This window comes from Pristiophorus japonicus, chromosome 4, assembly GCF_044704955.1.
Source record: "Pristiophorus japonicus isolate sPriJap1 chromosome 4, sPriJap1.hap1, whole genome shotgun sequence".
In the NCBI taxonomy this organism is placed as follows: Eukaryota; Metazoa; Chordata; class Chondrichthyes; family Pristiophoridae; genus Pristiophorus; species Pristiophorus japonicus.
In genome coordinates this window covers 165,912,449-165,939,624 of record NC_091980.1, presented here as the reverse complement: position 1 = coordinate 165,939,624, position 27,176 = coordinate 165,912,449, and the positions used below count along the sequence as shown (strand labels likewise).

The 27,176-nt window shown below is 43.5% G+C and overlaps 1 protein-coding gene across 2 annotated transcripts in view; it reads left to right on the top strand.

Moving 5' to 3' along the window:
- Nucleotides 1-27,176, top strand: part of rad51 (RAD51 recombinase) — a 123,402-nt gene that overhangs the window by 17,551 nt on the left and 78,675 nt on the right. For both annotated transcript variants that reach the window (XM_070878794.1, XM_070878793.1), the window contains exon 3: nt 18,052-18,189. In XM_070878794.1, the coding sequence (XP_070734895.1) occupies nt 18,052-18,189 (138 nt within the window). The remainder of the gene's footprint in view (nt 1-18,051; nt 18,190-27,176) is intronic.

Below are 27,176 nucleotides of genomic sequence, written 5' to 3'. Positions count from 1 at the left end.
CTCAGCAGGAGGTTTCCTTGCCTATGCTTGACTTGAAGCCATGAGACCTCATGGGGCCCAGAGTCAATGTTGCGAACTCCCAAGGCCACTCCCTCCACTCAGTCTGGTGGCCATTGGCAGAAAAGTATGATTCTGTAAGTATGACTGTCAGGCTATTGCTTGACTAGTCTGTGGGCTAGCTGGGGTGAATGTCTCTGGAACAGCGAACGTCCAGAGATGGAAATAGGCGGTCTTAGTGATGGCACGGATACGTGGCTGGAAGCTCATCTTTGGATCCAATATGATGTCATGGTTGCGAACATTCCCATTCAGCTTCAGACAGTTACCAGGGAGAGTGATGGAGTTGATGGCTTTGGAACTGAGTTTCTGGCAGGGACAGAAGACATACCATTTGCCTTTCCAATTGCTAGCTGTACGTGCATGTTTACTTTCTGTGATTCATAAGGACACCCAAATCCCTCTGTATACCAACATTAACTTGTGTCTCACTTTTTAAAAAAAAACATTCTGCTTTTTTATTCTTCATACCCAAGTGGATAGTTTCACATTTCCCCACATTATACTCCATCTGACACCTTGCCCACTCAATTAGTTTGTCCATATCCCTTTGCAATCTCTTCGTATCATTCTCTCAGATTACTTTCCCACCTAGATTTGTATTGTCAACAAACTTGGATACATTATACTCGGTTCCCTCATCCAATTCATTGATACAGATATATATACATATATATCATCCGAAAACATGGAGTTAGTTTCCACATGTACACTGACAACATCCAGCTCTACCTCTCCACCGCTTCTCTCTCAACCATCCTTGGTATCTAAATCGTCAGACTGCTTGTCCAACATCCATTACTGGCATGAGCAGAAATTTTCTCCATTTAAATATTGGGAAGCCATTATCTTTGGTCCCCGCCACAAACTGCATTCCCTAACCACTGACTCCATCCCTCTCCCTCGCGTCAATCTGAGGGTGACAAGACTATTTGCAACCTAGGTGTCATATTTGACCCTGAAATGAGTTTCCAGCCATATATCCGCGACATAACTAAAACAGCCTATTTCCATCTCCATAACATTGCCCGCCTCCGCCCCTGCCTCAGCTCTTCTGCTGCTGAAACCCTCATTCATACTTTGTTACCTCTAGACTTGACTACTCTAACTCACTCCTGGCCGGCCTCCCACATTCTGCACTACGTAAACTTGAGGTCATCCAAAACTTAGCAGCCCGTGTACTAACTTGCACCAGTCACCCATCATCCCTGTGCTGTCTGACCTACATTGGCTCCCGGTTAAACAATGCCTCGATTTCAAAATTTTCATCCTTGTTTACAACTCACTCTATGGCCTTGCCCCTCCCTATCTTTTTTTTCCCGCCTACCCATGTCACAAGATGTCTGCGCTCCTTAAATTCTGGCCTCTTGAACATCCCTCATGATAACTGCTCAACCATCGGTGCCGTGCCTTCAGCTGTTTGGGCCCTAAGCTCTGGAACTCTCTCCCTAAACCTCTCCACCTCTCCTTCCTCCTTTAAGCCGCTCCTTAAAACCTATGTCTTTAAACAGACTTTTGATCATCTGCCTTAATTTCTACTTTTGTGGCCCGGTGTCATATTTATCTGTTTTGTCTTGTAACACTGTTGTGAAGCGTCTTGGGACGTTTTACTATGTTAAAGGCGCTATATAAATAAAAGATTATAATAATAGATTGTAAATAGCTGAGGCCAAAGCACTAATCCTTGGGGTACCCCACTAGTTACAACCTGCCAACCTGAAAATGACCTGTTTATGCCTATGCTTTTTTTTGTCCTTTAACAAATCCTCAATCCAAGCTAACATATTACCCCCAATCCCTTGAGTATTAATCTTGTGTAACAATCTCTGGTGTGGCACCTTATCGATTATCTTTCGAAAATACGAGTATACTACATCCACTTGTTCCCCATTATCAATCCTGCTGGTTACATCCACAAAAAACCCTAATAGATTTGCCAAACATGATTTCCTTTTCATAAAATTGTGTTGACTCTCCCTAATCGTATTATGATTTTCTAAGTGCCCTGTTACCACGTCCTTAACAATAAATTCTAGCATTGTCCCTACATTCCTCTCCCAACCACTGTCTTGGGCACCTTCATGTGGTAAGCTCCCATTGATTTCACGTTCCTGGTAATTTTTATCCTATATTGAAGTATTTCAGCCTGTTCCATTAAATTACGTGCTGCTTGTATTTGCGAAAAGCTTTAAATGCTGATCATTGCATTGTAGGGACTATCTTGGAGATAACAAATGAGCTATTTTATGGCTGTGAGAAATTACTGCTCAGAATAGTTTGTACAAATAAGTTATGACTTTAAAAATAATTCATGTTATGCTTTTGAGTCATTAAGACATATATAATATATTATATATACAATAGTCTGACTGGGTGAAGGAGCTAAATTAACACAAAAATAGTATAATTTACCTGCAGCAATAGAATATAAAGCATGGACAGAGTAAATGCTGTTTAGCCCAACAAATCCATTGTATATCAGTCAACGATTGAGCTCAGTTCATCTTCTTAGCCAGTTTTTTTCAAAGATAATCCAATTACTGAAAAATGAACAAATTGATTGGGAGAGGGTTAGTGAAGATTATCAATCATAATTCTTTCAGACTATTGAAAGAAATACTGAAAGGGTGGCTTTTTTTATGCTGGTTTGGCGTTTTGCAACATTTTTTCTTGGTCCCTGCCGCCCCAAACAAATCCTTTTTTTGATTTGTTCGGCTTGATTGGAGAAACCAATTCTTGGAATTTGGGAAGAAATACAAATAGCAGTAAAATAAATATAAATGAATATAATCTGGCTTTAGAATGGCATCAGAAATTGATAGGAATTCACGACTTGGAATTGTCCCTTTTTATATGAGATTAGTTACTTAAATTACGTGGTAAGTTGTCATCATCATAGGCAGTTCCTCAGAATTGAGGATGACTTGCTTCCACTCTAAAAGTGAGTTCTCAGGTGGCTGAGGAGTCCAATGCGGGAATTATAGTCTCTGTCATTGGTGGGGCAGACAGTGGTTGAAGGAAAAGGTGGTCAGGGAGCCTGGGTTGATGCACGCTCCTTCCGCTGTCTACGCTTGGTTTATGCTTGTTCTCGCCGATGAGACTCAAGGTGCTCGGCGCACTCCTGGTAAGTTCATTTGTGGGCATGTCTACTGTCTGCTGTAAATTGCCCCCAAGTCCTATGTTGTGATTCTCTACCTCTTTTTTTTTTTTTGCAGGGGGTGGGGGGGTCGATATTTTTGGTTATGTTCATAGCACATAACATAGTGTGCTATGAACTGGTCTTTTGTGCTACTCATTCAAGCTGCGGTTGCAGGAGTGCTGTTGACAACATAAAGTTAATCTGATCCACCTGCAGGATAATGGGCTGACTTCCAGACTGCTAGGAATTTCAGATGTTTGCGTTGGAACTATTGTAAGAAGAAAATTAAAGTTATTGGAATTTTAAAATAACGGGGTTAGAGTGCCAACTTGAATGGACTGTTAATCCTATTGTCTCCAGAGTACATCGCAACGAGGTTTAATATATCTTAAGATAAGGTCTTACCGCATCTGCATCTGTAGGATCATACCTGGTTACAAGCGACAGCAAGGCCCAGGCTACTGCAATGAATCACATGTCTCCACCTGAGACCAAGACCAAGGGTCTGCTCTTACCAGGCCAAGGGTCAACTTTGGAACATTAACTGGTTTTATTTACATTGAACAGGTGAATAAAAAGTAAACGGTGTAACACTGAAGAGTACATCACTATACAATGACAACTTTCATTTATATGCCAAATAATGCATTGCACAACATTAATGTATTGTTACAAATTCAGGTTTGCTATAGATACCACCTTAGATTCAGTGATGTAACTTGCTCCCATACGTTGATCCCACAATCTTTGTGCTATTGTAGACTCTCGCTGCACAGTATCTACTGATACTACCCAGAGCTTGACAGATGTGTCCCCTTGTGATAGGAACCAGATATTCGTATCTTTCGCGCACACCTCCCCAATCCTTTTTAAGGCAGACTAAAACAACACCGAGTAGGATTAGGCCAGACACAGATCGTAAAGTTGTGTTATTTCACAAATAGCAAGGAACATTGACTCAGTATAGCTTATCCTCTATAATGCTAAACAAGGAACAAAGTACACTTCCCCCACATCAGTTATCTTGCTTGATTTAAACAAAATAGCTATTAATGACCCTCCTTCTGAGCCTGACCTCTTCGTTTGTTTAAAATTTGACTGAGTTTGCAGCCTTTGTTGGACCTGACTGTTGGTGAGTATTTCGGTTTCTTTTTTTATCTCTGTATTCATAGCCAGAAGGGGAAGTCTGGCAGGCACCTAAAGACTCAGTACCCAGGACCAGAGACTTCTCAACATGAGGAGTGAGATGTTTACTGAGGGGCTAATGAATTGCTTACTATTAAGGAAATCAGCTTCAGTGTCTAGTGCATTAACATATTAACCACCTTTCATCTCCGTGCTTTTTTGAAAGAAACGTATGAATATATGGCTAAAACCCAAATTTAAAATGAACTTTCCCAAATCCTTTTTATGGAAAAATGGTCACAAAAATCTCATTGTGATAGTTATATAATAAGGTATCACAGAAGAGTTTTGTTACAAAAATTAAGGCACATAGTATTACAGGGAAATATGATCTGCCAAGAGGAAAGGGATAGCTATGGGACAAAAAGCAAGTAGCAGGGATAAATGGATCTTTATGGATTGATGGGATATGGTTAGTGGTGTGGATCAAGAAGCTGCTGGGACCTCTTGATTTTTTGTCTATAAATCATTTGGATATAGACCTAAGGAACGATATTGAAGTTTACTGATGCCAAATTAGCGAGTATAGCAGCGGGAAGAAGAATACAGAAGGACATTGTTTAGTGGAGGAGGTAGGTAGGTGACAACTATAGAAACATTTTAAGTTAAATATTTTTGAGGGGGAGAAGAAAGTGTAGCTTAAATGGTAAGCTAAACATGTTTGAACCCCTTGGGTTTCTGCCCCTGCCCCAACACTGAAACGGCCCTTACCAAAGTCACAAATTATATCCTATGTGATTGATTGATTGTGGCAAACTATCCCTCCTCATCCTTCTCTACCTGATTGCAGCCTTTGACATGATTGACCACACCATCCCATCCAACATCTCTCCTCTGTTCCACATGTTCGCTGACAACACTCAGCTCTAGCTCACCACCACTTCTCTAGACCCTTCCATTGCCTCTGATTTGTCACGCTGCTTGTCCAACATCTATTATTGGATGAGTAGAAATGTTTTATTAAATTTTAGAAAATCCAAAGCCCATTGTCTTTGGTCCCTGCCATAAACTCCATTCCCTAGCCATTGACTCCATCCCTATACCTGGCCACTGTCTGAGGCTGAACCAGACTGTTTGCAACCTTGCTGTCTTGTTTAACTCTGAGCTGAGCTTCTGACCTCAAATCCTCTCCCTCACCAAGACTGCCTAACATTGCCCATCTCTGCCCCCCTGCAGCTCATCTGCTGCTGAAATCCTCATTCATGCCTTTTTTAACCTCTCGTTTTGACAGTTCCAATGTTCTCCTGGCCGGCCTACCATTTTGCACCCTCCGTAAACTTGAGCTCATCCAGACTGCAGCGGTTCAAGAAGATTGCTCATCTCCACCTTCTTGAGGGGAATTTGGGATGGGTAATAAATGTTGGCCTTGCCTGCTACTCCCACCCCAGGAACGAATTAAAAAAGAAACATGAGGACTTGATTGTGTTAGTGCAGAGCCTTGGGAAATGGAATGGACCCAGTCAAGAGTCCTGTCGACACTCTGCTTTCCAGAAGACTCTTCCCTTTACTTTTGTGGTGTAGAAACCTTAGCTGAGAAAAAAGAGTAATATTTTAGAAACATGGGTGTGGAAAGTGGAGTCATCCCTGCAGATCCGATGAAGAAAAAGATGCACTCTGCAGGGAAGCTGGGTGAAAAGATACATAATCTGATAGGATTTGGATTGGAAGAGAATGTTTTTGATCTGCACAAAGGTGGTCATAGCTGGGACACATGCGGTTCAACATTTATGTAGTGGAAGTGAGTAGAATTGAAAGATATTATTTAATGGCTGAAGTTATTAAAGTTAAGTTGAGCCAAGCAGTCGTTGGTGGGGACTGGTTTGACTGTTTTTCAAGGAAACCATGCTGATGAATGACTATGTCCATGGTGAAAAGGAAACCATTAGTAAAATTATGAAAGCAGCAGAGGAGGGGGTCACTGATTGTAGGTGGGTAGGGACTGGGCAAAGCAGGGGTGGGAAGAGTAGAATTAGGGAGGCATTTAGTTTAGTGGGACAGGGATAGGCTGAAGCAGTAAGATCTCAGTAAGAGGTAGTGGAAATCTGGAACTCTGTCCAAAAGGCTGGGTCAGTTGAAAATTTCAAGTCTGAGATTGCTAGATTTTTATTAGATGTAAGGGTATTGGATTATGTGGAAAGGCTGGGTAAATGGAGTTGGGATACAGATCAGCCATGATCCAATAGAATGACATAGTAGCTCAAGGCACTGAATGGCCTGTTTCTATGTTCCTAAAAGATGAGATCAGTAATAGTCTGAAAAATGATGGCTGGTGCTCACTAATCGAGTGATGGTGCAGGGATTGAAGATTCTTTAAAAGTTGAGGAACAGAGCGAACTAAAGTGAAATTGCACGTATCTTTAAAAGTGGGAGTGTAGCTAGAAAAGGCTGTAAAGGCGATTCTAGGGTTTACACATCCGGACAATGATCGTGAAAGCAAGAAATTATGCTGAATTTGTACAAAGGTTCGTCTGGCCACAGTGGAAGTTTTAGGGGCTGGAAATTGCCCCCCATCCCATTTGGGGTGGATTATTCGAATTATCACCACCCAGCAGGAGTCGGAGGAAAGGGGTGGAAAATTCAACTCTTCAACTCTGACACTGCCTCCCAGCGCTTTGGGGTGTTGATGGAGGTAGTATCGGGGCGGTGTCCATCACCATCGCACTGACCATGTCAACGCTGTGGTGATGACGTCTGCACGATGCAGCGAAGTCCCTTCCCTCACTGTCTCAAAGAGGAGGGACGCTGCGAGTTCTAGGTGGAGCCCACTGTCACCAGGGATGATTTTGGTTGTCCTGGCACCCAAGAGGGGTGCCGGGCTGCTTGTTGGAGGACCAGCTGAACCAGAGGCCGCCATTGTTGGCTGATTCAGGAGTTGGCCGACAATTAAAACAAAATGGCGGCTGAGGCTGTGCGCCCTCCCCTTTAAGGGCGGCCGCACTGCACTGCCACTGGCAGCTTCCTGCTGCGCCAAGTTGTTGGAGGCACCGACCGGCTGCGCTTCCGTGGGGCAATTTCCCCTACGGAGCGGAAAAAGGGTCGCCGCAGGGCCGTAAGGAGTCGGCACGCTGAGTGGAGTGGAAGCACTGGGCATGGTGGAATCCCATTCAAGCCGGCCTGGGGGCAATTGCGGATGGGTCGGCCCTGCCCCTTGGCTGAAAGGTCTTACCGCTCTGTTACCACCTCTTGGAGGTGGTAATGGGCCTTAAAGAAGGGGTTAATTCCTTCCCCCCCCCCCCCCCCCCCCCCCCCCAAAACATAGGTGTCGCCCTAAGCATCACATTATAAGGCTGTTCGAGAGGTGGAAAGCGAATGACTAAAATCACACTAGGAATCGGAGATTGTAGTTCAAAAGAAAAAACACAAATGCATTGCATTTATTTAGTGCCTTTTATGGCTCAAGACATCCCAAATTGTTTTAGAATCAATGAAGTATTTTTGAAATGTAGTCACTGCTGTAATGTGGGAAATGGGCACACAGAAAGCTGCCATAAACAGCAATGAAATAAATGACCCGATCTATCATTTAGGTGTTTGAGAGAGAAATATTGGCCAAGACACTGAGAGAACTCCCATGTAAAATAAATAGGGTTGAATACAAAGAATTAAAGAAAGCCTGCTATTAGATCAGCAAAAAGGTTAATGGAAAAAAGAATTGTAGACAACTGTGGCAGTAATGGGAAGAGCTTTTTTAGTTATGTAAAGAGTCAGAAAACTGTCAAAGATTGCCTTGAACAACTGAAGGGTGTTCAAGGACAGATTACAAATTACTCAGTTTAGCGGAAATATTAAATGAGTACTTTGCATCAGTATTCACCCTTGAAGATGCTCGAATATTAGAATTTAATAATTTAATAATGCTAGTTTTATCAGTAACATTAACATCGATATGCATATTGTTTTAGAAAGAATTAAGAACTTAAAAATAGAGCAGCAGGGCCGGATGATATCCACCTGAGGATCCTTCGGGAGATGGGACATGTGCTGTGCGAGTCCCTGGCCTGCATTTTTAATAGCTCACTGCACTCTGGAATGGTTCCTACAGATTGGAGGGAGGCTAATGTAGTCCCCATTTTTTAAAAAAAAGTGACAAGGCAGACCTGGCTAACTATAGGCCCATCAGTTTAACATCATTAATAGATAAGATGCTTGAAAAAATCATAAGGGATGCAATATATGAATACTTGGATAGGGAGGGACATATTAGGGACAACCAACGTGGCTTCATTAAAAAAAGGTCATGTGTCTCAAATCTAATTGTATTTCTTGAGAAAGTTACAAAGTTGGTGAATGAGGGAAGTCCAGTAGATATTGTCTACTTTGATTTCCAAAATGCTTTTTACATGGTACCGTCTCTCGTATTAGTGAAAATATATTGAGCTGGATTCAGAACTGGCTGGCAGGGCGCAGGTAAAGAGTAGTTATAGATGGATTTGGATCTGTTTGGAGACCAGTCACCAATGGTGTCCTGCAGGAATCAGTGTTGGAATCGTAGCTTTTTACTATTTTTATTAATGATCTGGATCCAGGGGTTGGTGGCACAATTTGCAAATTTGCAGATGATACCAAGATCTGAGAGTGCTAGAACTGTAGAAGAGGCTCGTCTGGTTCAGGCAGATCTTAATGTGTTGGGAGTCTGGGCTCAAGACTGGAAAATGATGTATAACTTGGAAAAGTGCAGTGTTATGCATGTGGGCAGGGTAAATGCTGACCATTCACACACCCTCCAGGGAGGTGGAGATAGAAAGAGATTTGGGCATTCGAGTGCATACATCCTTAAAGGTACACGAGTAATGCTATAGCTAGAGCAAATAGGGTGTTTGGGTTTATCCATACGATAATTGAGTATAAGATGAAGCGTACTGTCTTGTCCTTATACAAGACCTTAGTTAGGCCGCATTTGGAATACTTGTTCAGTTTTGGTCTCCTTGCGTGCTGGGTGATATTGAAGCTCTGGAAAGGGTACAGAAGAGGGCCAGTAAACTCATTACAAATCTAAAGCATCTTAGTTATTAAGATAGGTTAAAAGAGTTGGGACTCTACCTTCGGGGGGGGGGGGCATTATGATTGAGGTTTATAAGATAATGAAGGGAATAGACAGTGTTCCAGCCAACAGTTTATTTCAATTAAATAGGTTAGGCAGAACCAGGGGGCACAAATTTAAGTTATATAAGGCTAGATCTAGGTTAGATGTCAGGAGATGGTTCTTTTCTTAGAGAATAGTAGACCTCTGGAACAAGCTGCCCTCATGTGGTGTATGCAGACTCACTGAATTCCTTCAAGCAAAAGCTGGATTTGTTTCTGGCTGTGCTGGAGATCACCTCTTACAGAAAATAGGTACTGCAGGGAATTTAATGGCCAGAGTGATGATCTGGACTAGTTTTGATCACCTAGATGAGTCGGAAAGGAATTTTTCAGATTTTTTCCCCCCAAATTGACCTGTGTTTTTAAAAATCTTTTTTTTTTTTTGCCTCTCCCAGGAGATCACATGGTTTCACGTGTATATGCTGTGATATACAAGGTATTGCAATTGCGTGGAACAGGCTTGACGGACTGGATGATCTTCACCTGTTTCTCATTTTTCGTATTCATATATGGGATCTACCTGAGGGGGCAGGTGGGGCATGGGTTCAACATCTCATCTGAAAGACAGCACCTTGCACAGTGCAGCATTTCCTCAGTATTGCACTGAAGTGTCAGCCTAGATTTATATGCTCAAGTACCTGCAGTGAGATTTAAACCTACAACCTTCTAACTTAGAGGCAAGAGTGCTACCATTGAGTCACGGCTGACACTGGAGACATTTTTCCCCCCACTGGAACAGAATAACTTAAGGGGGTATCTAACAGTTTTTTTTTCAAGATTATGTGAAGTTTTGAGATGGTAAATAGTGAACAATTGTTTCCACTAGCTGGTGATTGACTAACACGTGGCAGAGTCAAAACTATTACTAGAAGAATGAAGGGAGTGATTATAAGGTGGTTATTAGAACATGAATGCGTTAGCGCAAGTGGCTGTTGAGGTATAGACTATTGTATCATTTAAAAGGATTTGGATAAGTATCTGTAAAGGAATAATATAAAAGGGAAAGAGTTGGAATATGGAAGAGTAGATGGCTTCATTTTAACAGCTGGTTTCCTATGGTGTAACTTCTATGATTCTGTAAGTGCAGTTTTTTCACTTTATAGCTTATTAATTAATATCAACACACCAAATAAGCCTAGTAACAATACGGCTGATGTTTCTCCTGCATGTGAGCCTCTGTATACAGAAGTTAAATCGCTGAACTGTGGAAAGGCTTGTTTTTTCAGGTCATTGTGCTCCCAGTAGCCACCAGGGTCAATTTTATGAGCCATCTGTTTCACATTTATAGGATAATGCTTGGAGAATACTGGGAGCATTTCAATGTCGTGTGCTTGGAGTTATGATTTATAATGTGCTGCCACAGAGGTCAATTTTCTCTCTTGCTTCACAATAAATATACAAATGAACAAAAGAAAATATTTGGGCAATATAAAGCCATAATGTACTGTTGATCAATGTTAGATTATATATCAAATACAATGTATTGACATTCCAAGGACTGTTGAATGAGGACAGTGGTGAATTCTTGCACTCCTTAAGAAAAGTCAAGAATTGGCTGATCAGCCTTTGTGTTGTGAAATGGGTCTTCACACAAAGAAAATTAGTCCACTTTCTACCAAAATAGTGTTGGATGATGAGATACATTTAGGGTTAAAGAAATTCAGGATGGATTTATTTTATTTAAAATTGCTCAGGACAGCAACTCTCCTCACGTAGAGGAACTCTTCAGTGATTTATAGAACTGGGATTGGCAAGGCAACCAGGCAATGGGAAAGATGCAAGTGGTGGAGGGATGGCGCACGAATGGTTGAATAGAGAAGCTTTTGAAGGTGGGGGGAGAGAAATAGCAAGGTGAGGCAAATAGATGCCCTTTCTATGACTGAGCTCAATACTACAAATTTCATCTGGCTGAGTCTTTGCATTACATAAGAAACATTGAAAATAGGTGCAGGAGTAGGCCATTTGGCCCTTCGAGCCTGCACCACCATTCAATATGATTATGGCTGATCATGCAACTTCAGTACCCCATTCTTGCTTTCTCTCCATACCCCTTGATCCCTTTAGCTGTAAGGGCCACATCCAACTCCCTTTTGAATATATCTAACGAACTGGCCTCAACAACTTTGTGGGAGAGAATTCCACAGGTTAACTACTCTCTTGAGTGAAGTTTCTCCTCATCTCGGTCCTAAATGGCTTATCCTTAGACTGTGACCCCTGGTTCTGGACTTCCCCAACATAGGGAACATTCTTCCTGCACCTAACCTGTCCAATCCCGTCAGAATTTTATGCTTCTATGAGATCCCCTCATTCTTCTAAATTCCATTGAATATGAGCTTAGTCAATCCAGTCTTTGTTCATATGTCAGTCCTGTCATCCCGGGAATCAGTCTGGTGAACCTTCGCTGCACGCCCTCAATAGCAAGAATGTCCTTCCTCAGATTAGGAAACCAAAACTGTACACAATATTCAAGGTATGGCCTCACCAAGGCCCTGTACAACTGTAGTAAGACCTCCCTGCTCTTATACTCAAATCCTTTCGCTATGAAGGCCAACATGCCATTTGCCGCCTTCACCGCCTGCTGTACCTGTATGTCAACTTTCAATGACTGATGTACCATGACACCTAGGTCTTGTTTCCCCTCCCCTTTTACTAATCTGTCACCATTCAGATAATCTGCCTTCCTGTTTTTACCACCAAAGTGGATAACCTTGCATTTATCCACATTATACTGCATCTGCCATGTATTTGCCCACTCACCTAACCTGTTCAAGTCATCCTGCAGCCTCTTAGCATCCTCCTCACAGCTCACACTGCCACCCAGCTTAGTGTCATCTGCAAACTTGGAGATATTACACTCAATTCCTTCATCTAAATCATTAATGTACAATTGTAAGTAGCTGGGGTCCCAGCACTGAACCTTGTGGTACCCCACTAGCCACTGCCTGCCATTCTAAAAAGGACCTGTTTATTCCTACTCTTTGCTTCCTGTCTGCCAACCAGTTCTCTATCCACGTCAGTACATTACCCCCAATACAATGTGCTTTAATTTTGCACACTAATCTCTTGTGTGGGACCTTGTCAAAAACCTTTTGAAAGTCTAAATGCACCACATCCACTGGCTCCCCCTTGTCCACTCTACTAGTTGCATCCTCAAAAAATTCTAGAAGATTTTCCACGCATGATTTCCCTTTCATAAATCCATGCTCACTTGGACCAATCCTGTCACTGCTTTCCCAATGCGCTGCTATTACATCTTTAATAATTGATTACAACATTTTCCCCACCACCGATGTCAGGCTGACCGGTCTATAATTCCCTGTTTTCTTTCTTTTCTCTTCTCTTTTCTCCCCCCCCCCCTCTTTTTTTTTAAAGAAAGTGGCTACATTAGCTACCCTCCAGTCCAAAGGAACTGATCCAGAGTCTATAGAATGTAAGAAAATGACCACCAACGCATCCACTATTTCTAGGGCCACTTTCTTAAGTACTCTGGGATGCAGACTATCATACCCTGGGGATTTATCAGCCTTCAATCCCATCAATTTCCCGAACACAATTTGCTGACTAATAAGGATTTCCTTTAGTTCCTCGTCCTCCTTGCTACACCCTCGGTCCCCTAGTATTTCCGGAAGGTTATTTGTGTCTTCCTTAGTGAAGACACAACCAAAGAATTTGTTCAATTGGTCTGCCATTTCTTTGTTCCCCATTATAAATTCACCTGATTCCGACTGCAAGGGACCTACATTTGTCTTCACTAATCTTTTTCTCTTCACGTATCTATAGAAGCTTTTGCAGTCAGTTTTTATGTTCCCTGCAAGCTTACTCTCTTCTTCTATTTTTCCCCTCCTAATTAAACCCTTTGTCCTCCTCTACTGAACTCTAAACTTCTCCCAGGTTTGCTGCTTTTTTTTGGCCAATTTATATGCCTCTTCCTTAGATTTAACACTGTCCCTAATTTCCCTTGTTAGCCATGGTTGAGCCACCTTCCCCGTTTTATTTTTTATGCCAGACAGGGATGTACAATTGTTGAAGTTCATCCATGTGATCTTTAAATGTCTGCCATTGCCTATCCACCGTCAATCCTTTTTAAGTATCATTCGCCAGTCTATCCCAGCCAATTCACACCTCATACCGTCGAAGTTACCTTTCTTTAAGTTCAGGACTCTTGTCTCTGAATTAACTGTGTAACACTCTGCCTTAATGAAGGGGCCTCGCACAACAAGATTGCTAATTAATCCTCTCTCATTACACAACACTCAGTCTAGGATGGCCTGCTCTCTAGTTGGTTCCTCGACATATTGGTCTAGAAAACCATCCCTTATGCATTCCAGGAAATCCTTCTCCACTGTATTGCTACCAGTTTGTTCAGCCCAATCTATATGAAGATTAAAGTCACCCATGATAACTGCTGTACCTTTATTGCATGCATCCGTAATTTCCTGTTTGATGCCATCCCCAACCTCACTATGACTGGTGGTCTGTACACAAGTCTCTAGCGTTTTCTGCCCTCTGATGTTCTGCAGCTCTCCCCATACAGATTCCACCTCATCCACGCTAATGTCCTTCCTTACTATTGTGTTAATCTCCACTTCAACCAGCAATACTACCCCACCTCCTTTTCCTTTCTGTCTACCTTCCTGAAGATTGAATACCCCTGGGTGTTGAGTTCCCAGCCTTGGTCACCCTGGAGCCATGTCTCCATAATCCCAATTGCATCGTATCCGTTAATAGCTATCTGCACAGTTAATTCATCCACCTTATTACGAATGCTCCTCGCATTGAGACACCGAGCCTTCAGGCTTGTTTTTTTAACACTCTGTCCTTTTAGAATTATGTTGTAATGTGCCCTTGATTTTTCTGCCCTCCACTTTTACTTTTCTCCTTTATACCTTTTGCTTCTGACCCCATTTTACTTCCCTCTGTCTCCCTGCATAAGTTTTCATCCCCCTGCCCTATTAGTTTAAATCCTCTCCAACAGCACGAGCAAACACTCCCCCTAGGACATCGGTTCCAGTCCTGCCCAGGTGCAGACCGTCCGGTTTGTACTGGTCCCACCTCCCCCAGAATCGGTTCAAATGTCCCAGGAATTTGAATCCCTCCTTCTTGCACTATTCCTCAAGCCACGAATTCATCTTAACTATCCTGCTGTTTCTACTCTGACTCGCACATGGCACTGGTAGCAACCCTGAGATTACTACCTTTTGAGGTCTTACTTTTTAATTTAACTCCCTGGCTCCTTAAATTTAGCTCGTAGTACCTCATCCCGCTTTTTACCTATATGCACCATGACAACTGGCTGTTCACCCTCCCCCTCCAGAATGTCCTGCAGCTGCTCCGAGACATCCTTGACCCTTGCACCAGGGAGGCAACATACAATCATGGAGTCTCATTTGCGGCCGCAGAAACACCTATCTATTCCCTTTACAATAGAATCCCCTACCACTATAACTCTCCCACTCTTTTTCCTGCCCTCCTGCGCAGCAGAGCCACCCACGGTGCCATGAACTTGGCTGCTGCTGCCTTCCCCTGATGAGCCATCTCCCCCAACATTACCCAAAGTGGTATATCTGTTTTGGAGGGAGATGACCGCAGGGGATCCCTGCATTACCTACCTTTCACTGCTCTTCCTGCTGGTCACCCATTCCCGATCTGCCTGTGTAACCTTTACCTGCGGTGTGACCAACTCACTAAACGTGCTATTCACAACATCCTCAGCATCGCGGATGCTCCAAAGTGAATCCATGCACAGCTCCAGTGCCGCAATGTGGTCTGTCAGGAGCTGCAGCTGGATATACTTGCCGCGCACACAGTAGTCAGGGACACTGGAAGCGTCCCTGATTTCCCACATAGCACAGGAGGAGCATGACACGGGTCTGGGCTCTCCTGCCATGACTTAACACTTAAATTACCTAATTTGGCAACAATGACAAGGTTTCTTACTGATAAGAAAAGGAAAAAAGATAAAGAAAAAGAAAACTATTCACCAGTCAACCAGCCAATCACTTACCCTCTTGGCTGTGACGTCATACTTTGATTACTTTTTACTTCTTTCTTGCTTTTGACCCCGCTGCAGCAGAACATAAGAAATAGGAGCAGGATTCAATAAGATCATGGCTGATCTGGTCATGGACTCAGTTCCACATCCCTGCCTGCTCCCCATAACCCTTTACTCCCTTTTCGCTCAAAAATATCTCTGTCTCTCCGCCCTAAATATATTCAAAGACCCAGCCTCCACAGCTCTCTGGGGCAGAGAATTCCATAGATTTACAACCCTTTCAGAAGAAATTCCTCCTCATCTCTGTTTTAAATGGGTGGCCCCTGATTCTGTCCCCTAGTTTTAGTTTCCCCTATGAGTGGAAATATCCTTTCTGCATCCATCTTGTCGAGCCCTCTTGTAATCTTATATGTTTCGATAAGATCACCTCTCATTCTTCTGAACTCCAATGTGTATAGGCTCAACCTATCTTCATAAGTCAACCCCCTCATCTCCGGAATCAACTTAGTGAACCTTCTCTGAACAGCCTCCAATGCAAGTATATCCATCCTTAAATACGGAGATCAAAACTGTATGCAGTACTCTAGGTGTGACCTTACCAATACCTGTACAGTTGTAGCAGGACTTCCCTGCTTTTATACTCCATCCCCCTTGCAATAAAGGCCAATATTCCATTTGCCTTCCTGATTACTTGCTGTACCTGCAAACTAACTTTTTGTGTTTCATGCACAAGGACCCTCCCAGGTCCCTCTGTATTGCAACACTTTGCAATTTTTCTCCATTTAAATTGTAATTTGCTTTTCTATTTTTTCTGCCAAAGTGGATAACCTCACATTTTCCCACATTCCCACATTGTACTCCATCTGCCCAATTTTTGCCCGCTCATTTAGCCTGTCTATATCCCTCTGCAGATTTTTTGTGTCCTCCTCACAATTTGCTTTCCCACCCATCTTTGTGTAATGTAGCTAAGTTTGCTGTTGATACTCAGTCCCTTCATCCAAGTCATTAATATAGATTGTAAATAGTTGAGGACCCAGCACCGATTCCTGCGGCACCCCACTAGTCACTGTTTGCCAACTGGAAAATGACCCATTTTTTCTGATTCTGTTAGTTAGCCAATCATCTATCCAAGCTAATATATTACCCCCAACACCATGAACTTTTATCTTGTGCAGTACCCTTTTATATGGCACCTTATCGATGAGCTCAAGGCTCTGGTGAGGCATGAGCACACAACTTTCTGACTCCAAAGCAGGAGTGCTACCACTGAGCAACGGCTGACATCAAAAGAGATGACTCTGATCAGATGGGATGAATAATTCCACTCTCTGGATGTGAGGATCCTCTGTAAAATGAGCTTGTGCGAGACCCATTATACTCTTCAAAATATGGCACTAAATTAGCAGTCCAGCACATCAAACCAAATGGTTGATGTGGGCTATTGCAGTGATAGAAGGAAAGAATCTAGCATTTATTTAGCACCTTTCACATCTCAGGACATCCCAAAATGCTTCACAGCCAATTCATTACTTTTCAGGTTTATCCTGGTTGTTTTGCAGAAAAATACAGCAGCTAATTTGCATATGGCAACGTCCATCAAACAGCAATTAGAAATGTGACCAGTCAATTTGTTTTGATGGTTGAGAAGTAAATGTTGGCCAGGATACTGCTCTTTTTTTTGAACCGTGCAATGGGATCTTTTATAACATCTCATTTGAAAGATAGCATCTCTGACAGTGCAGCATTCCTTCGGTACAGCACTGACGTGTCACCCTAGAGTCTGTGGAGTGGGACTTGGCTCAGAGATGATTGTAATTTTTTTTTTGTCATTGGATGGTGTGATGTTTGTTGTGAATGAACAATAACATATCTCAACTGTTCACTGATTCCAAGCTGAGTTCATTCCTCACATCTGTTGTCACCAAAACCACCACCGTACTAGTCTCTGGCCTTGTCTCTCCCTTTCTGCTGCTGCGCCCCTACTCCATGCCTTTATTACTTGTGGCTCAGCGCTCCAGTATTGTCCTACCTTGTATCCCTGCTTTCACCCTGCACATATTGCAATGAATTCAGAATGTTGCTGCTGTGTCCTTGCACACTCAAATCCCCTGCACTTCCATTACCATCACCCCCACCAGGCTGTACTGAGAATATATTTCTAAATCCTTATTCACACCTTCATGTCTCCACAGCTTCACCCAATCCAGCGCAATAACTTTTGTTCTGCCTTGTCCCTTATCGAACAACAGTCTGCTCCTCATTCCCTATACTGATCCCTCTACCAATGGCAGCCACTTTTGCAGTCACCATGCCCCTGCCCTCTGGAACTCCCTTTCAAAGTTTCTTTGCCATATCTCCTCCTTTCATGCTTTTAAAAACCTATTAAAGACTTTTCTCAGTTGTATTTTTTCCCTGCTCTTATTTCCATTTTAGCTATTCTCTGATCCATAAAGCACTATAGGACGTAGTATTGTATAATTGCCAAGTTGTTGCTGTTAGTATGTGAATTGGAATTCAGCTTTAACTTGTAGTGAATGGATTTTAAAGAGAGATTGTTATCCCTGTAAAATTGATCTGTCTTTGCTTCTATTCTCAGCAATGTGGGATCAATGCTAATGATGTGAAAAAGCTGGAAGAGGCTGGTTTCCATACAGTGGAGGCAGTAGCCTATGCCCCAAAGAAAGAACTGCTAAATATCAAGGGCATTAGTGAAGCTAAAGCGGAGAAGATACTGGTAAGAGTGCAACTAAACATAGAACCATAGAAAAATAGGTGCAGGAGTAGGCCATTCGGCCCTTAGAGCTTGCACCACCATTCAATAAGGTCATGGCTGATCATTCACCTCAGTACCCCTTTCCTGCTTTCTCTCCATACCCCTTGACCCCTTGATCCCTTTAGCCATAAGGGCCATATCCAACTCCCTCTTGAATATATCTAACAAACTGGCATCAACAACTCTGCGGAAGAGAATTCCACAGGTTAACAACTCTGAGTGAACAACCCTCATCTCGGTCCTAAATGGCTTACCCTTTATCCTTAGACTGTGACCCCTGGTTCTGGACTCCCCCAACATCGGGAACATTCTTCCTGTATCTAACCTGTCCCGTCCCGTCAGAATCTTACGTTTCTATGAGATCCCCTCTCATTCTTCTAAACTCCAGTGAATACAGGCCCAGTCGATCCAGTCTCTCCTCGTATGTCAGTCCTGCCATCCCGGGAATCAGTCTGGTGAACCTTTGCTGAACTCCCTCAATAGCAAGAACGTCCTTCCTCAGATTAGGAGACCAAAACTGAACACAATATTCCAGGTGAGGCCTCACCAAGGCCCTGTATAGCTGCAGCAAGACCTCCCTGCTCCTATACTCAAATCCCCTAGCTATGAAGGCCAAAATGCCATTTGCCACCTTCACCGCCTGCTGCACATGCATGCTAACCTTCAATGACTGATGTACCATGACACCCAGGTCTCGTTGCACCTCCCCTTTTCCCAATCTGCTGCCATTCAGATAATCTGCCTTTGTGTTTTTGCCACCAAAGTGGATAACCTCACATTTATCCACATTATACTGCATCTGCCATGCGTTTGCCCACTCACCTAACCTGTCCAAGTCACCCTGCAGCCTCTTGGCATCCTCCTCACAACTCTCACCGCCACCCAGCTTAATGTCATCTGCAAACTTGGAGCTACTACTGTCAATTCCTTCATCTAAATCATTGATGTATATTGTAAATAGCTGTGGTCCCAGCACTGAGCCCTACGGCACCCCACGAGTCACTGCCTGCCATTCTGAAAAGGACCCGTTTATCCCGACTCTCTGCTTCCTGTCTGCCAACCAGTTCTCTATCCACGTCAATACATTACCCCCAATACCATGTGCTTTAATTTTGCACACCAATCTCTTATGTGGGACCTTGTCAAGAGCCTTTTGAAAGTCCAAATACACCTAGTTTATGTCAAATCACTGATTCTGTACTATGAAGACTGCAACAGCGTACCCTGTGGAAGAGCAGAGTTCACTGACAACAACCTCCGGATTTCTGCCTTGAATTGCACATGTGCGGATGCCAGAAGTTGCAAGTTGCTGTCAGTTTCACAGAGTAATGACTGCAAACAGTGACGGTATAGACGTCATTGCAACCGCAAAATCCGGGCCACCTATAATTAAACTTGGCTCAAGAAAAGATTTTTTGCAACTAGATATATCATCCATAATTTACTCCTTTGTTTGAACCAAACAGAATAAAATTGAATTGGAATAGCATAAAATGTTAACTTCCTACTTACTGTCTGCCGCTCCTATCACCGACTATGTCCAATTTAATGCTTCTCCATTTACATTGCTCGCATCTCCAGAAGAGCATACTGTGCATATGCAGGTAAGCTGGAGGCTGCATGTCTTAAGTAACAGAATGGATTTCTGTGCGTGCAACATTAGCAATGGCCTTTTCACATTTATTTGCACAAATGTTGACATTAAGGCATGAAGACCCAAAGAACGAATGGTCAATGTCAATGCAAAGCTCAATGGCGCTTCCTCTGGGGGGACAGAAAGCCACCAGATCTTAATATGTTGTACTCAGGAACCAATCCCACTGATTCATGTTTGTTGAAATGGAAGTTATCCTTCATTTGATTGCAGTCACCTTCAAACGGAGTACCTCTGAAACCTCAAAAGTCTAAGCAAAAATATAACCCACATCAGCTGACCTGAATCGGTGGCATTAGTAATTGGGTACAGCTTGTCAACATCTGTTGGCCTTCTGAACACCAGACCAGTACTTTTAGAGGGAGAACAAAGAGGTACAAATATGAGTTCACTTTCAGGTTCTGGAAACAACTTCTCATGCAGATCTTTGTCTATTTCTCTGATCTTGGTTAATATTTGAATGGAGAGGGAGGCACAGGGTTACATGTTCAGAGCATGATACTCTTCTTGGGTTACCACTCCCATAGCAACTCCGTGCAATCTGTTGGACCAAATGATAGCTGTTGTACTTTCTCATTGGATAGTGAACACCGATGCTCAATTCAGTTTAATGCCATTCTTGATTAGTCATATTCTACGAGCCTTCCACGCTAGCCTTAACAAACTTGATGTTGTCGAAGCAACAAAGAGGTGTATATCCTGAAGTAAAACATGCTGGAGCTGCAATCACAATTAGGCAGAACTCTCAAATGGAGAAAATTATTGTCCTTTACATTTCAGGAGCAAAATAAAGGCAGTTCATCAAGGACCAGGGCAGACTGATAGATTTTTGGTGTTATGGGGCATCTGATTCTGGGTACCTCTGTTTGAAGAAGGTGACTGCAATCGGACGAGGGATATCTTGTATTTCAACAATCTAAGTCAGTGGACTTGGTTACTGGGTGCCAAAATCTAGGCCTCCTGGCATGCCTCTTTACTGTGTTAGTACTCTGGATCTTAGTCCTGATTTACCAAAGAAGCACAGTTAATGTGGAGAAAAATGTTTGTTCTTTGCTCTTGAGATATGTAATGGTGTGCAATGGAAAACTGTTGAACAAAATTGCAGATATTTAGAAATTTTTAACATTAGGGTAGGAAAATTGAGGGCTGCTTTTGTGAATACTATGAAGAAGTAATTTTTAATTGGCATAAAGTAACTTGAAGTTTTACCCAGGGACCACTTTTGTGTGGTGGTTAATCGGGAGCATAAATTACTTTGAAACAAATAGATGTGTTTTTGGTCAGAGAGTAAATTGTGATTATCCTCTTGGGAGGGGTGGGGTGGGGGAGGAGATGTGGTCTCTTGCAATTAAGATTGCTTTAAGATGCTCCATGGTGGAAGGTTGAAACCAAGTCAGCCCTTTGTAGTGGACTCCGTAATCCAATATTTGAGCCAGGCAATATTGCTATAGCTCTTGATAAATCAGCTGGCTCATTAACTGGATCAGGAATGGTCGACTCATCACTAGAAACTGTGATCCTTCCCATTTGTCCTTCGATAACCCTCTACCTCTAAACCAATGTCCAAACAGATAGGATGGTCCTGGCTTGATTTTGGAAGTTTATTACTTCTCTTTGATGCACTACATTGTTTTAGCCGGTTAAACTCCAGTATTAGCCCTATATGCACTGGGGTTTGAGGGGTCTTTGGATCTTGCTAACCTGTGCCTGAACTGTCTGGACTTGGGCAAGAGAGTGTATGCAAATTGGAACTTTTGTTGCATCGCCTCTAAGGCATGCATGTCCTTTCTCAGATAATGAGACCTAAACTGTACACAGTACTCCAGGTGTGGTCTCGCCAAAGTCCTGTACAATTCTAGTAAGAATTCCTTACTCTTTTACTCCAACTCCCTTGAAATAAAGGCCAACATGCCATTTGCCTTCCTAATTGTTTGCTGTACCTGCATGCTAACTTCCTGTGTTTCATGCATGAGGACACCTAAATCTCTCTGGCTAGCGGTCAAGGACAGGAGGGTGTGACTACGAGTGAGGAAGGTATGGGGATCCAGGAGGTAGTGATAGAGGAGCCTCAGCACTTGCTCTTGTCCAATAGGTTCTCTGCAGCCGTGAGCGTGAGTCCCGAAGGCTGCCCGGTGCCAGGTTAAGGACATCTCTTCAGGGATGGAGAGGAACTTGGAGTGGGAGGGAGTAGCGTTGTCGTGGTCCACGTGGATATCAACGATATGGATAGGACAGAAAAGAAGGTTCTGCTAAAGGATTTTGAGCAGCTAGGAGGCAAATTAAAAAGCAGAACCACAAAGATAATAATCTCTGGATTACTACCCGAGCCATGAGCAAATTTACATAGGTTAAATAAGATCAGAGAGCTAAACTCGTGGTTCAAAGACTGGTGTGGGAGAAATGGGTTTTGGTTCCTGGGACACTGGCACCAGTACTGGGGTAAGAGGGAGTTGTTCCGTCAGGACGGACTCCACTTGAACCATGCTGGGGCTAGGGTCCTGGCGAACCGAATAACCAGGGCTGCAGAGAGAGCTTTAAACTAATTAGTGGGAGGGAGGGTTCAGGTGAGCAGAAACCTAAAGGCTCAAAGAACAAGGTGAAGGCAACAGAGCAGGGTAGCATTGGGGGAAATGAAAACCAGAGTGGGACAGAATCTATAAACATAAGAGTGTATCAGAAACTGGGACCATAGCAGGAGAAAATGGTAAGAAAACATTTAAAAGCTCTTTATCTGAAGGCACGCAGCATTCGTAACAAATTAGATGAGCTGTGGGCACAAATAGTTACAAATGGGTATGATCTGATAGTTATAACAGAAACGTGGTTGCAAGGTGACCAGGACTGGGAATTAAACATTCAGGGGTACTTGACAATTTGGAAGGACAGACAGAAAGGAAAAGGAGGTGGGGTAGCTCTGTTGATAAAGGATGGAATCACTGCAATAGTGAGAAATGATGTTGGCTCAAATGATCAGAATGTTGAAACAGTTTGGGTGGAAATGAGGAATAATAAGGGGAAAAAGTCACTGGTGGGCGTAGTCTATAGGCCCCCTAACAGTAGCAACTCTTTTGGTCGGAGTATAAACCAAGAGATAGTGGGGGCTTGTAAAAAGGGAACAGCAATAATCATGGGTGATTTTAACCTCCATATTGATTGGACAAATCAAATTGGTCAGGGTAGCCTTGAGGAGGAGTTCATAGAGTGTGTAAGGGGCGGGTTCCTTGAGCAGTATGTAACGGAATCAATCAGGGGTCAGGCTATCTTAGATCTGGTCCTGTGTAAATGAGACAGGATTAATCAACAATCTCCTCGTAAAGGATCACCTTGGAATGAGTAACTATAGCATGATTGAATTTCAAATTCAGATGGCGGGTGAGAAAGTTGGATCTCAAACCAGCGTACTAAGCTTAAATAAAGGAGACTATAAGGGTATGAGGGCAGAGTTGGCTAAAGTGGACTGGGAAAATAGATTAAAATGTAGGACGGTTGATGAACAGTGGCATACATTTAAGGAGATATTTCATAACACTCAAGAAAAATATATTCCAGTGAGGAGGAAAGGGTGTCAATGAAAAGGTAGCTATCTGTGGCTAACTAAAGAAATAAAGGATGGTATCCAATTAAAAACGAGGGCATACAAAGTGGCCAAAACTAGTGGGAGGACAGAAGACTGGGAAGCTTTTAAAAGCCAGCAAAGAATGACTAAAAAATGATTAAGAAAGGGAAGATAGACTATGAAAGTAAACTATAAAAACAGCAAGAGTTTCTACAGGTATATAAAAAGGAAAAGGGTGGCTAAAGTAAATGTTGATCCCTTGGAGGACGAGACCGGGGAATCAGTGATGGGGAACATGGAGATGGCAGAAACTCTGAACAAATATTTTGCATCAGTCTTTACAGTAGAGGACACTAAAAATATCCCAATAGTGGAGTGGGGTGGGGGGGGAAAGAAGAACTTAACACAATCGCAATCACTAAGGGGTGGTACTCAGTAAGATAATGGGACCAAAGGCGGATAAATCCCCTGGACCTGATGGCTTGCATCCTAAGGTCTTAAGTGAAGTAGTGGCAGGGATAGTGGAGGCATTGGTTGTAATTTACCAAATTTCCCTGGATTCCGGGGAGGTACCAGCAGATTGGAAAACTGGATTAAAAAAGGATGCAGACATAAAGCAGGAAACTATAGACCAGTTAGCCTCACATCTGTGGTTGGGAAATTGCTGGAGTCCATTATTAATGAAGCAGTAGCAGGACATTTGGAAAAGCATAATTCAGTCAGGCAGAGCCGGCATGGATTTATGAAGGGGAAGTCATGTTTGACAAATTTGCTGGAATTCTTTGAGGATGTAACGAACAGGGTGGATAAAGGGGAACCAGTGGATGTGGTATATTTAGATTTCCATAAGGCATTTGATAAGGTGCCACATAAAAGGTTACTACACAAGATAAAAGTTCACTGGGTTTGGGGTTATATATAGGCATGGATAGAGGATTGGCTAACTAACGGAGAACAAAGATTCGGATAAATAGTTCATTCTCTGGTTGGCAATCCGTAACTAGTGGGGTGCCGCAGGGATCAGTGCTGGGACCCCAACTATTTGCAATCTATATTAACGACTTGGATGAAGGGACCGAGTGTAACGTAGCCAAGTTTGCTAACGATACAAAGATGGGAGGAAAAGCAATGTGTGAGGAGGACACGAAAGACATGCAAAAGGACATAACAGGCTAAATGATTAGGTAAAAATTTGGCAGATGGAGTATAATGTTGGAAAGTGTGAGGGTATGCACTTTGGCAGAAAAAAACAAAGAGCAAGTTATTATTTAAATGGAGAAAAATTACTAAGTGCTGCAGTGCTGGGGGACCTGGTGCATGAAACACAAGGTTAGTATGCAGGTACAGCAAGTGATCAGGAATGGCAATGGAATCTTAGCCTTTATTGCAAAGGGGATGGAGTATAAAAGCAGGGAAGTCTTGCTATAGTTATACAGGGTATTGGTGAGGCCACACCTAGAATACTGCGTACAGTTTTAGTTTCCATATTTAAGAAAGGATGTACTTTCTTAAAGGAACTGGAGGCAGTTCAGTGAAGGTTCACTAGGTTGATTCCAGAGATGAGGGGGTTGACTTATGAGGAAAAGTTGAGTAGGTTGAGCCTCTACTCCATTGGAATTCAGAAGAATGAGGTGATCTTATCGAAACGCATAAGATTGAGAGGGTGTGATGAGGTGGATGCAGAGAGGATGCTTCCACTGATAGGGGAGACTAGAACTAGGGGGCATAATCTTAAAATAAGGGGCTGCCCATTTAAAACTGAGATCAGAAGGAATTTTTTCTTCAGAGTTGTAAATTTGTGGAATTCTCTACCTCCGAGAGCTGTGGAAGCTCGGTCATTGAATACATTTAAGACAGAGATTGACAGTTTCTTAACCGATAAGGGAATAAGGGGTTATGGGGAGTGGGCAGGGAAGTGGACCTGAGTCCATAATCGGATCAGCCATGATTGTATTAAATGGCGGAGCAGAATCGAGGGGCCTTATGGCCTACACCTGCTCCTATTTCTTCTGTTCTTTATTCTCTGAACACCAACATTTAATAATTTCTCATTTTTATTTTCTATTTCTACCAAAGTGAATAACCTCACATTTCCCCACACTCCATCTGCCACCTAATTGCCCACTCACCTAATCTGTCTATATCTCTTTGCAGGCTCTTTGTGTTCTCCTCACAGCTTACTTTCCCACCTAGCTTTGTATCGTCAGCAAACGTGATGCATTGCACCGGTCCCTTCATCTAAGTCATTAATATAGATTGTCAATAGCTAAGACCCAAGCACTGATCCCTGCAGCCACGATTACTGCAACTCTGAGATCACCCGGCATGCTCTCCAGATGAGAGAGATGACGTTGTGTATTTGCGTCAGTAGTGCTTCTCCGCCATACTTCAGTGCCTCAGCAGGGATTCCATCAGCACCTGTAGCCTTGTTGTTTTTAAGCTGTCTTATGGCTTTTTCTACCGCGTGCAGCGTTGGGGTCTTGCTGAGATGGTGGCGGGTAGCATGCTGCGGGATGGAGTAGAGAACACTGTGGCAACTACAGCGGAATCTCCCTGCTATCAGCCACAGGAAAAGTCGGCGCTAGAATCCTCCTCAACCGTCGTCTTACCATGGCCGAGGTGGTACTCCTGGAGTTACAGTGCGGATTTCGTCCCCTACGGGGCACAACGGACGTGATTTTTGCAGCGTGACAGCTAGAAGAAAAATGCAGGGAACAGTGCCAGCCCTTGTACATGGCCGCCTTCGACCTTACAAAGGCCGTTGACACTGTCAACCGTGAGGGTCTATGGAGCGTCTTCCTCCGTTTCAGATGCCCCCAAATGTTCGTCACCATCCTCCGACTGCTCCATATCGACATGCAGGCTGGATTCATTACAGACCCATGTCCGGACCGGGGTCATACAAGGCTGCATCATCGTACCAACCCTCTTCTCAATCTTTCTTGCCATCATGCTCCACCTCACAGTCAACAAGCTCCCTGCTGGAGTGGAACGAAATTACAGAACCAGTGGGAACCTGTTCAACCTGCGCTGTCTCTGGGCCAGGTCCAAGACCACCCCAACCTCTGTCGTCGAGCTACAGTACGCGGACGACGCCTGTGTCTGCGCACACACACAGGCTGAACTCCAGGACGTAGTCGACGTATTTACTGAGGGGTATGAAAGCATGGACCTTACGCTAAACATTCGTAAGACAAAGGTCCTCCACCAGCCTGCCCTCGTCGCACAGCACTGCCCCCGCCCCCCCCCCCCACCCCCCAGTCATCAAGATCCACGGCGCGGCCCTGGATACCGTGGACCACTTCCCATAATCAGGAGCCTCCGATCAACAAGAGCAGGCATCGAAGCCGAGATCCAGTGTCGCCTTCGGCCGCCTGAGCAAAAGAATGTTTGAAGACCAGGCCCTCAAAACTGCCACCAAGCTCATGGTCTACAGGGCTGTAGTAATACCCGCCCTCCTGTATGGCTCAGACATGGACCATGTACAGTAGACACCTCAAGTCGCTGGAGAAATACCACCAACGATGTCTCCGCAAGATCCTACAAATCCCCTGGGAGGACAGACGCACCAACATTAGCATCCTTGACCAGGCCAACATCCCCAACATTGAAGCACTGACCACACTTGATCAGCACCGCTGGGCGGGCCACATTGTCCGCATGCTCGGTACGAGACTCCCAAAGCAAGCGCTCTACTCGTGTCACCATTGCAGACAGCACATGGGAGTCAGGAGCATG